Below are 12,061 nucleotides of genomic sequence, written 5' to 3' on the forward strand. Positions count from 1 at the left end.
TGAGGAGAGAGGTTCGGAGGACATCAGGCTTTCTTCATAAACGACCCTCAGAAAGCGGGCCCGTGCAGCCACCGGGGCCCGGGGAACGTGATTGGTAAACATCGCATTATTGGTGTTCGGATATTAGGTCCCTGCTTTTCATAATATCCCCAGGGAACTGGGGAAGATTTGATATTTTCTGAGATTGCCGTAAAATGCAAGTTATTGCTGGCGCCATCGCCCAATTATTCTGTACTTATTTTACTTAGACTTTAGTAATTGGAAAAAGATTAGATGTCAGGACTTTGTATTCTGTTGATTCTATTACCAGAGTCCTTCTCTTTAATCATTTCCTTTATTCCCAGTATTAATCATTAGCTCTGAGCTCTTAGGGGAAGAACCTAACTTAAAGGAAAGAAATAGTTACTTCCGTTTCTGTAGGACTGACTGTTAGTTACCTACAGATTGAAGCGTGTTCTCTGGCAATTCAGGGCCTGTGATGGAGGCACTCGAGGAGACCCCGAAGGTCAGAAGGACCTTGGGGCCCTGACTCTTACCCGCCTCCCCAGGCTGTGCCTGGCCTGCTCTTGTCCAGGCCCCTGCCCCTGCCAGCCCTGCCCCTCTGTGACCACCCCCCAAACTTAGGTGTTTGTTGAGGCAACTGTGACTTGTACTATTGACACTTGGTTGTCCCCAGGGTGTGATTTGGCCACATCCTCGTAGACACAAGCTTATCTCCACGAACTGATGTCTTTCAAAACCCCTCCTGACATATAGAGAACAGGCTTAGGGACCTGGGCCGGGGAGGAAGGGCGAATAGAAGGAGGGACGTGGCAGCGTGTACACCTGATTAAAGTAGGTGACCTGTGGGGCTTTGCTGTGCGACTCGGGACTCACACCCGAGCTCTGTCACTACCTTCAGGGGTCAGATGGGGTGGGAGGTGGGAGGGAGGTTCAAGATGGGGGGGGACACATGTATACCTCTGGCTGACTCGTGTTGATGCATGTTGTGAAGCAACTATCCTTCAATTATAAAGATAACTCTATTAAAAAAAAAAAATCTGTCCTGAGAAGTGCACTTCGTGTAGGTCTTCTTAGAGTAAGTGCTGAGAGTAACTGGATGAAGGAAAGATGTGAGCTTGGGGGGGTGCGGGGGGAGAGAGGGAGGGAGGTGGGTGAGTGGGGAGGCAGGAGGCTGGAAGGAAGCGTGTCCTTTGCACCTCGCCTGTCCCTGTGGCTCCAGGGATGCTCGGGCCGTGTTGAGCAAACGTGTGCTAAGATCTAAACGCAAACAGGTCACGTTTAGCTTGGTTTGAATAGAGTGGTAACTTCTCCGGTGTGTTGAAAACAATCAGTATCTGAAATTGTTCTCATTTAGGTTCATTCTGGTTTCATTTATGGGCCTCCTTGCCCCCCGAGGAACTGGGGGAGGATGTCCCCCGAAGGGGGAGGCTTTGCCTGCCATCTGTAACCCCCTTCTTCCTGTCTCTCTTGTGTTAACAGAGGAGCTCAGGAAGCTGAGCTGGTCTGGGATCCCCAAGCCCGTCCGTGCCATCACGTGGAAGCTGCTCTCAGTAAGTTGCCCCCTCTGCGCCCCCGCCCTGCACCCCCTGCCCAGGCACCGTCCTCCCACGAGGACAGGCTCTCCCGGCCCAGGCAGGCTTCGAGCCCCACGCTCGTCCCGGCTCCACCTCGTGGATCTGGCTTCGGCTGGGGCTGCGATGCCATCTCCCACCCTTAGCTCAGCTTCAGGCTTGGTTTGCGAAGACTGGCAGAAAACGAGCGTAAGTCATAACTTAGGATGGCTGTGTTCTTTTTCTCTGATCTTATTATTTTTAAAGTCTTTGTGGTGTTTCCAAACCTGTATTATAAAAAGGTTCCAGCGTGGAAGATTCTTTCAGCTCTGAGGACTCAAACAGGGAAATCTGTTTGAGAGTCTTTTAAAAAGCATCAGTGGTGATGGTGTTAGACTGGTGTGTGTTTGTGTGATGGAGGCTGGGCTGTGGCTCCCTCACACCCAATGTGGAGCAGCATGTTCTGGGGGCTTCGGGAGAAGGTGGGAGCTGGTTCTCGCCCTGAGTCAATGTCAGAAGTGAGCTTGGCTCTGCTGAACATCTCGGAGTCTTTTCTAGACAGCTTTCTTCCCGTTTCCTGCTTTTTTTTTTCTCCCTTATTATCTTGGGAACTAAGTCAATAGGGACCCCTAAGAGTTTACCCTAAATTGGGTCAGACTTTCAGTATTAAAAGAGTCTTTCTTGCTAATGAGCTTTAATAAATTTGCAGCTTAGTACCTCGTAATCCTACATGCAGATGCAGTTCCGAACAGTGAATATTTATTGATCAAATATTCTCTCGCAATTAAATTAGACCCGCTGCAATTGCTAATGTTTTTGTTCGGTGTTTTTTTTATTTTAAGCACTTGTATCTGGTTTTCCCAACATCCTCTAAAAGAGGCTATAGGCTTTCCAGGCCGCATTTTAGGAAGTTCACATGAAAACACCTTTCGGGTCTCTGTGGAGGTTTTGCGTTTGTGAAGGGTGTGCTCCTCCCAGTGGAAAGCCCTCTGTGAATTACGTTGTCGCGGCCTCTTCCCTTTAGCTCCCCGCCTCTGCAGGTCATGGTTAAGACACCCTCACAGCTGCCCAGTGACTGCCTTGGAGGAAGAGCCACCTGGGGTCAATGGGCAGAGGGGCAGAGGGCGACGTGAGATCGGCTAGGCTCGGCGGTCTGAAGCGGGGCAGGGCAGTGGGGAGGGTCTGTGACCAGCGGCGCTGGGATGCAGGTGACAGAGTCTGGCCTTCTTGGACGTTTGTTCACGTCACCACCGCTGGTTACAGGGGCCCTTGTCCAGAGGCAGAGGGGAGCCAGACTCCAGCGCACCACAGAGTCTGGGGGCCTTGGGGTTGGTCCGGGGTGCAGCGGGATTTGACTGGGGGACCACAGACCGTGGCATGCGTGGGCCGCAGGCTGCCCCAGTGGGCGAGAGGAGGGCGACAGTATCATGGGCACGTGTCTGGGGTCTTCACTCCCCGGGGTCTGAAAGCAGAGGTCGGCTGGGGTGGAGGAAAAGGGCAGAGGTGACGGGGGCAGTTCTCGCTGTTTTCGACTTGCATTGACAGATGAGTTAAAAAGGCGTTGGGGACAGTGAGCCAAGCCCGTCCCTCCAAAGGTGGGCCACCAGCGGGGAGGGCATTCCACAGCCTCTGGAGAAGGTGGGGTGCTTCGGGCCATCTCTAAGGCTGTGTCAGGGTTCCCCCGGTGAGCGACATGGGAGGTCACGTGGCCCGGGGGAGGCAGAGAATCAACACCGAGGCTCTGCGGAACCGGCGGGTCAGCTGACCCCTTGGGGTGGGGAGGGGATGGGAGGTGGGGGTGCGGGGAGGCCAGGTGCCCGGGCTGGGCCGCCTGCTGAAGGCCTGAGTGAGGGCGGGGGGCTGCGGGGTGAAGCCAGGCGCCGTGGGCGGGGGAGGGACTGCAGCTCGCCTCCTCCCCTTGTTCGCTCCGCGCTGCCGCCCGCGCTGCCGCCCGAGCACTTCCAGGGTCTGCCGCCGGGAAAGCAGGGAAGGGGAACGGCCACGTCCCTGTGGCAGAGGAGGGAGCCCCTTCTTTCTCTGCCTCTGGCCTGGGGCGGAGCCGGCCCCCTGCAGACAGGGCACCTGCCCTCCCTGCGCACGTTCTCCCTGCTTGTCCTGCAAGCGTTTCTCAGCTGTTTGCTGTGTGCCGTTCGGCACAGTGTGAGAGATTCCTGGGCAAGCAGCGGGCCATGCCCCTTGGAAGAGGGTAGGGGCTGGGATGGGCGGGACGGAAGAGGAGGAGGGGCCCAGGCCACCAAGGAGAAAGCCAGTGTGGGTGCTCGCTGACCATGCAGGCCCGTGCGGGTCAGCAGGGGTGTCACCCCCGCCTGCAGGGCTCCCGCCTGCACGTGCTGTGGCCTTGGGGTGGAGAGGGCATCTGGGCGTCCAGGGGCAGGGAACCCACGCAGTTAAGGGGTGCTGGTCGGACCTGGGCTTGGGCAGGCAGGGGGACGTCTGACTGTGGGGGCCGTCCTCTCCCATCCTGTGAACCACACCCGGAGCTCGTGAGCCTCTGTGCTTGTCCTGGGGTGCCCCCGGTGCAGTCAGCCGCGGAGCGTGTTCTCTGATGGGAGACTCGGAGCACACGGTGAACCCCGTTAACCACTCGGCCCGGATTCAGCAGATGTTTCTTGAGCGTCTGTCCTGGGCTGGGCCCTTCACAAGTGTCAGGCCCACGAGTGTCCTGGAGGAAGCACCCAGGGGGCTCCTGTGGTTGGGCCGGGGGTGGAGCAGCAGTCTTCCCAGTCAGGACTGGCTCTTGGTCATTCTCCGAGGGCCTCACACGCTTGTCTCCTGGGGAGCTCTTGCAGATGCTGACGTGTGGGCCCACGGAGCAGATCCCGGGGTGGACTGCGGTCCCGGGGTGTGCACCGACTCCGGGTTCCACCGAGCACCTGGCCCAGGCTGGGGGGAGGAGGCGGGGGCGGGTGGGCTTCGGGCCTCCTCTCCACCTGCAGCTCTCCATCCTGGGTCCACACTCGTGTTACCCGGGGGCTTGGGCATTGCTGCCATCTGGATTCCCCAGGGGTGCTCTCGCAGGTCCAGGGCGGGGACCGCTGCTCTGGAACACTCCGGTCCCCCGAGGGACAGGGCAGGGCACCCCTGAGCCCGCTGGGAGATGGGGCGTCGAGGGCAGCACCCCTGGGCGGAGGCGCTGGTGGGGCACAGCTGGGCCTGACTCACCTGCAGCTGAGGGGCTGGGGCTGTTGACCCTCTGGTAGGGCAGAGAACGGACTGGGGTTGTCAGCGAGTCTGAGGGAGCCCGCACTGGGGAGCTGGGGACCCCCGCACCACGGCTCCGCTCCTCCTCCACCACAGCAGGGGTCTGCAGGAGAGGGGAGTCCCATGAGCTGGGGCTGACGGGGTGGCTGTGGGGCATGGTTTTCTCAGGGCGAAGGAGGGAGCGGGAGGTCCGAGCACTGGGTGCTTAGCTGAGGAGCTAAGAGTTTATGCTCCGCCCCATTTAGGGAGACTGCTGGCTTGCCTGATGGGTTCAGGGTCTGCCGTTAACACTGTCCCGGTGGTGTGTGGATGAGCACTTTCTTAATGGATGAGTAGGAGATGCCGCTTTAATGAAGAAAGATGGGAAGCTGGGCTCTGGTCACTCAGGAGAACTAACCCGTACCCCCAGAGCTCACCGGTAAACCGCCTCTGATGCCATCTGATGCCGAAATTCCATGCACGTGGTGCAGAAACTTTTAAAAACTAATGCTGTAGACACTGCTTTCCTTCAGATAGACAGCCAGCAGGGACCTGCCGCATGGCACAGGGGTCCCTGCTCAATATTCTGTAATAACGTAAATGGGAAGAGAGCTTGCAGCAAGAACGGGGGATTGTATACGTGTGACCGAAACACTTGCTGTAAAACCTGGAACTAACACAACGTTGTTAGTTAACTAAACTCCAACATGAGACAAAAACTTAAATAATTAACGCTCTAGAAAATGACATTTCTGGCTCTTTTAAAAAAGCGTTTCAGAAATACCCAACAAAAACTAAGCACTTGCGGTTCGTGGCAGTCAGTAGAATGGCTGGGAATGGTGAGTGAAGCTCTTACACCATGCTTCGTTCTCGCCGCTTATTGAGGTGAGTTTGCACGTGAACCCAGCGGGAGGGAGTGACGTGATGTTTGTGTCAGCGGGACAATTCCGATATAAGTATATGCATGCATTGTTTTACATTTATGATTAGTGTTTTTATAGCATGCTAATACAGCAATTAAGTTTTCTGTAGTTCTGTCATTTAAAATTCATTGCATACTTGAATATATTTCATTTGCATAATTTCCAGTCTTGCTTAATTATCTGGAGGCCTCAACTTGCATGTGTGTGTTTTCCTTTAGGAAGGGGAGCATCAGGAGGCTGTGTGGGCTTGCTTGTTGCCCGCATCCCTGCTTCGATGCCCTTGCCTGTCAGAAGTACTGTCTCGGTTCTTTAGTTAACATTTGAGGCTGGCGAGACTTTCTGGGTCCTTGTTCCCGTTCAGTTAGAATCCACCGGCGCCGCCGCAGGTGCTCTGTGTCAGGCTGTCCCCTCCAGCTGCAGCCGGCGCCCCCGTGGCAGCCCTGGTGCCCTGACCTGGCCGCTGCACGCGTGTCCACGCTCCTCCCGTGCTAGGCCGTCTCGAGCTTGCCCAGGGCTCCCCGCGGCTGTCCTCTGTCTCTTCACCTCCATCCGCTCCGCAGTCTCCAGACCCAGCCCAGAGGAGGACGCCAGCCCCTCCCTGTTGCTGGTGTTTAGTAGTGCGGTTGCGTCCGACTCTGCGACCCCGTGGACTGTAGCCCGTTGGGCTCCTCTGTCCATGGGGTTCTCCAGGCAAGAGTACTGGGGTGGGTTGCCATGCCCTCCTCCGGGGGATCTTCCCAAGGCAGGGATTGAACCCACGTCTCCTGCATTGGCAGATATATTCTTTACCACTGAGCCCCCTACTTCTCATGAATTAGTTCAGACACGACCTCCTAGCCTCCTGGGTAGAGACCCTTCTTGGGGTGTGACAGTGTCATCCCAGATCTGTTGACCTCGTGCCTTCATCCACCAAGTATCTGCGGAGTATCTGTTGTGCCAGACAGTACCCTGAGCCCCTGGGATGTCTGTGAACAGAGGGGCGAGGATTCCTGCGTGCTGGAGCTGGCATGCCAGTGAGAGGAGATGGCGGTAAATGCAGTGACTGAAGTTCACAGCATCTTAGAAGGGCTGATGTCACAGAACGAAACGTGAGCGAAGTAGGAGGGGCCCCAAGGGCCAGGCTGGTGGCTGGGGTGGCTACTTGGGAGCCAGGACTTGGGGAGGGAGGAATGGGGCCTTGCAGGGTCTCGGTCCCACCCAGATTCATGGGCTCCTTGGAGAGGGCGGCACTGACTCCAGCAGGGCGTGGGCCGACGGTGCAGACCAGGCAGCCCCGCTGAGGAGCCGCTTGCTCTCTGAGGAATAGGAGGGTGGACGCAGTGCCTGGACATGTCCCTCGGCCCTGGGGCCAGAAGGTGGGTGGACGCTGGGCCGGCGCTCCTATGGAACGGCTGCGGCGCCCGCTCCTGGGAGCCAGCCCTGCAGAGGCGGAGGCGGTGCCTTCATGGGGCGGCCGCGTCACTGCCTGCGTCGCTGCCCACGTTGCTGTGAGATTCTCCTATGATGAGGGTGCGTGGCTGTGTTCCTGAAAAGGTTCCCTGCAGGCTGGATGTGGCCTGTGAGTGGTCTGCCAGCCCACGGTGCAGGGGATGGGACCCAGGGTGGAGGGAGCCGTTAGCTCAGAGGGGCCTTGAGTCTTGGGGGTGCCAGGCCGGGGAAGGGAGAGAGCATCCTGGGCTGAGAGGTGGGAAGGGCCAGGCCGGGCGGGAGCAGGAGGTGCCTGGTGGTCTGGTTGGGCATTTCCAGCGGGGAGGCCTGTCTGGCGGGGCGGGGGGTTGGCGGGGGAGGTGGGGCCTGGGCCTCCAGCAGCTCCAGTGGTGGGGGTGGCCGCAGAGGTGGGGCTTGGGTGCAGCCAGGCCTGTGTGCAGCAGGATCCCGGCGAGGAGCTGTCCCTCCCTTTCCTTACCCGGGACTGTGGCAGTTTCAGGACAAAGAAGAAGAAGTAAACCCAGCCCATGGCCACTGTCCAGGAGGCAGTGGGGCTTGACGTGGCTGTCAAGGCCCACCTGGGCCTGGTGGGTGCCTGGGCTCCCAGATGGAGTCTCTGAAGCTGTGACTGGCCCCCCTCCCCTGTAACTTCACGCCCTCGGCAGGGCTGGGCTGGGGTCCAAGCAGGAGGAGGGCTCTGGGTGGTTTTGGGTGATGCTGGCTGAAAGGGGCGGGGTCTGAGCTGCTCAAGTGGGCACTTTACTGGCTGGTGTGAAGGCGCAGGAGGCAGCCCGTGTCTTCAGTCCACACTGGGGGCTGGTGGTGGTTTTTGTCGCTGGTGTAAGTGTGCGGAGTGGTCTGCTCTTTGGGATACAAGAGGCCTCATTTGACCAGAAAATGGAGGCAGGTAGGACCAGTGGCCGCTGCCTCCCTCGGTAAGGGGGCCGCACGCTGCCGACTGCAGGGATCTGTCAGCTGGACCCACTGCCACACTGGGAACAGCAGGGCCCCTTTCTGACGGGTCGTAATTAACTGAGGGCATTTTAGGGCGGCTGTTCTTCAGGGGGGCTCCTCCTCGCTGCTATAGAAGGTGGAGGACGGGCGACACTTGTGACAAGCCTGCTGGGGTGTAAATTGCTAACCTCCTGGCAGGGTCACTTTGAAAAAACGCATCAAGAGCCTTAAGTATATCCCGTCTCCCATTGAGCCGACGACGCGCTTGTAGACATTTTACTCCAGGAAAAATCAGACATTGCTTAGCACCACGTATTTTGGAGTACTAGACATTTGAAAATATTCAGAATGTTGAGAAATCGAGGGAAGGTTAGACAGAAGTGTGTGATGAAGACGTTCACGTGGTGGCAGGCCACGGAGCCCTGGGGGCCAGTGCTTGCAGAGCACGGCTTGCTAAGCTTCTGCTGTAACGGGCTGGTTAGCAAGCGTCTGAGCCTGTGTGTCAGTGGGTCACACGGTCACTTTCCGGCTCCTCAGCTCTGCCTCAGTCATGTGCAAACAGCCACACACATGGGCAAACAGATATGGCTTCGTGCCCCTGATGTCCTGGTTACAGAAATGGGCGGTGGGCTGGCACTTGCTGAGCCCCGCAGGAGAACAAGACGTTACGTCAGTGGGAGCCAGGGTTCACGATTTTAAGTCCAGGTATGTAAGCACAGAATGTTGGAGAGAAAATTTCCTTAAAAAGGCCATGGAAAGGACTAGTCATTAAAAGTAAATTGGGCTTTGTTCATGTTAGGAGCTTCTGTTCATCAAAAGATGTCATTAATGGGCAAGAAGCCACAGGCAGGAGGAGGTGATGTTTACTGCAGGCCTGCCGTGCAGACGGTGCAGCAGGCGCCTGCGAAGCAGGAGGGGGCGGACCACCGAACAGGAGGGGGAGGGCTGCTCACGGGTGAGGATGCGCCTGGCCTCCCGCAGGCCCCTGGAGAGGCAGCTGAGGCCTGCCAGCTGGTGGACACCTCCGTGAGCCCGTCAGCATGGCTGCAAGGAAAAGGCGGTGGTGCCCAGCGTTGGGAAGAAGGGAGGCCATGCTCTCGTGCATGTCCCCCCGGGAGTGTAGTCACTTGGGAAATTCTTCAGCAAAACCTGTCAAAGGTACGCCGACCTCTGCTCCCCGTTATACACCTAACAAAATGGATGTCGTGTGCTGTAAAAGGCAGGCATGAGAACGTTTATCGCAGAAACCTGGTCACTGCCCGGATGTCTGTTAACAGAATGGATTTTGCACATGGAGATGTTATGCAGCAGTGAGAATTAACCACTGGCTTGTGTTCCAGAACGAATGGATTTTTCAAATGTAGCACCGAGTTTAAGCAATGAGGCGGAAAAGAAAAGAAGAAGATTCCATGTGTGTAAAGTTCAGAAACCTGATAGGCAAAACCTGGCAGGTGTGAGGAGTCAGGGAGGACCTCTGACAGCAGGTCAGGAGTAAGGGTCAGTGGCCAGGAGGGCCCCAGCGTGCCCTGAGATGTGTTCATTTTATGATCGTTCACACACATATTTGGGCAACGTGTGCACACACACGTTATATTTCAATACACGTTTATTAAAAAGTTTAAATGATGTGATCCAAATGTGTTAAAACAAATGTGCATGAGTGTGTAGTTTATGATACAGAACAGATGCTAACTGATGCCCAAAGTGGGGTAAAGGGGATGTGCGTGCTCACACGGCTGAGAAGGGGCAGCTGGACCTGGGGCGACTTCATCCTCAAGGCTGAGCACAGTTGTCCTCGCGTCCGCCCTTTATGGTGGGGTAAAGGGGATGTGTGTGCTCACATGGCTGAGAAGGGGCGGCTGGACTTAGATTGACTTCATCCTCCAGGCTGAGCACGGCTGTCCTCGCGTCAGCTGTTAATGGTGGGGTAAAGGGGATGCGTGTGCTCACATGGCTGAGAAGGGGCGGCTGGACTTAGATTGACTTCATCCTCCAGGCTGAGCACGGCTGTCCTCGCGTCAGCTCTTTATGGTGGATCTGTGGCTCGTGGTTCTCCGTCATGGTCACAGGATGGCTGCCACAGCTCCAGACTGTGCACATGCTTTTTGATTCACAAACAGCCACAGAGAACACCCTGTACCTGGCTTTTGTGCCTGCTTCTGGTTCCCCCTTTTCCCCTGAGCCTGTCGGTCACTGGAGCTGGTGGAATGGTGGGGCACATTGGCTCATCAGGACTTGTCCTGAAGGAAGGGGATTGCTCACCCTGAAGGAAGGGCCTCGGATGTGGTACCCAGAGGCTCTCCAGGACGCTGTTTGTTTGACAGCAAACACAGTGACGTCCACCGTGGACGGGGAGACACTCTGAAAGGCGGCAGCTGTGTTTGGTCATTTGCCCACTTTCAGGTGGGGTCACTCACTGAAAGTTAGGTGCCTGCCGGGTGCTGCTGGGGGGCTGTGTGAGCAGGCCCCACTTGGGCCAGGCCCAGCCTCCTGAGGAAGTGACCGCTGAAGGGATGCCCGAGGGGTGAGGAGGGACACACAAGGAATGAGCTTTAAGACGTCTAGGGAAAAAGCAAGGAGAAAATCCTTCTCATGCAGGACACAAGAACTGCTAAATATAAGTATAAAAGGAAAACTGTCCTTTGGACTTTACGAACATTTAAAACTGCTATTGTTTGAGACATTAAAAAGGCAAGCCACAGGCTAGGAGAATATAATCAGAGTGCATATATTTGTCAAAAAGACTTGCATCTCGAATGTATATAGCACTCATAAAACTCAGTAAGAAAGCAAGCAACTGGTTAAAAAAAAAAAACGGGCAAAGGATTTGAACAGATGCTTCTTCAAAGGAGAGAAACAGTGGCAGAGGGGTCTGCGAAAAGACGTTCAACGTCGTGAATCATTTGGGAAATGAAGTAAAAGCCCTTGACAAGGACTGATGTTTAGAGATGGACAACACTCTAAGGTTCTCAGACCTTGTTAGTTAGTGTGGAAAACCGTATTGTCCTTCTGGGAAAAGATCTGGCAGTTTCTGAGAAAATTAAGCATACACCTACGTTATGACCCAGTTACCCAGGAGAAATCAAGTGTATGTCGTAAAAGCCTGGTACAAGAATATTTATAACAGTCGTTATTTAAAATAACCCCAAACCAGAAACAACTCAGATGATCAGCAAAGAGTGAGTGGCTTCACAAACTGGTTTAACCATAGCCTGGAATTCCACTCAGGGAGAAAGGGTTGGGGGGTCACTGCTAGTTTCAGAAAGAGTCTCCGGAGACAGCGGTCTGTCACGCGATGTTTCTCTCTCTCCTTCTGGCTTCACGTTCAGCACGATAATCTCTAGCTGCATCCGTGTTGCGCAAGGGGCATTCTTCCATTCTTTTTTATGGCCATTCTTTTTATATATTCCATTATACACACACACATACACACACACACACACACACACACACACACATATGACATCTTCTTTATCTGTTCATCTGCTGAGGTCTGAAATATGACACGAATGAGTTTGTCTACGAGACAGAAACAGACCCACAGACAGAGAGACCAGACTTGTGGTTGCTGGGCGGATGTCGGGGGTGAGGGAGGGGGAAGGACTGGGAGTTCGGGGTTGGTAGATGCAACTACTACGTTCAGAACGGATAAACGACAAGGTCCTGCTGTGGCGCACAGGGAACTGTGTCCCATCTCCTGGGATAAACCGTAATGGGAACGAATATAAAGAAAGAGCGTGAGTGTGTGCACAGCTGAGTCACTCCGCTGTACAGAGACTGGCGCGACGCTGTAAGTCAGACAGAACGACAGCACCTGGGCGAGGGCAGCCTTGCTGCCGGGCTCCGGCCCCCGTGGTGCCATTTCCGTGCGGTTCTGGGGTGGCGGCTGAGATGTGTGGGGCAGAGGGAGTGACTCCCGACTCCTCCTGGCCGAGGTGGGCCTCAGGACGGCCTCGGGGTGACAGGCTGCTCTGATCTTCACGGGCAGTCGTCACGCAGCTG

At 55.8% G+C, this 12,061-nt stretch overlaps 1 protein-coding gene across 1 annotated transcript in view; it reads left to right on the plus strand.

The window, feature by feature from the left end:
- TBC1D22A (TBC1 domain family member 22A) overlaps positions 1-12,061 on the plus strand; it is a 263,232-nt gene that overhangs the window by 86,400 nt on the left and 164,771 nt on the right. The window contains exon 5 of the mRNA XM_068971006.1: positions 1,483-1,553. Within this exon, the coding sequence (XP_068827107.1) occupies positions 1,483-1,553 (71 nt within the window). The remainder of the gene's footprint in view (positions 1-1,482; positions 1,554-12,061) is intronic.

The sequence above is a fragment of the Capricornis sumatraensis genome, chromosome 4, assembly GCF_032405125.1.
Source record: "Capricornis sumatraensis isolate serow.1 chromosome 4, serow.2, whole genome shotgun sequence".
In the NCBI taxonomy this organism is placed as follows: Eukaryota; Metazoa; Chordata; class Mammalia; order Artiodactyla; family Bovidae; genus Capricornis; species Capricornis sumatraensis.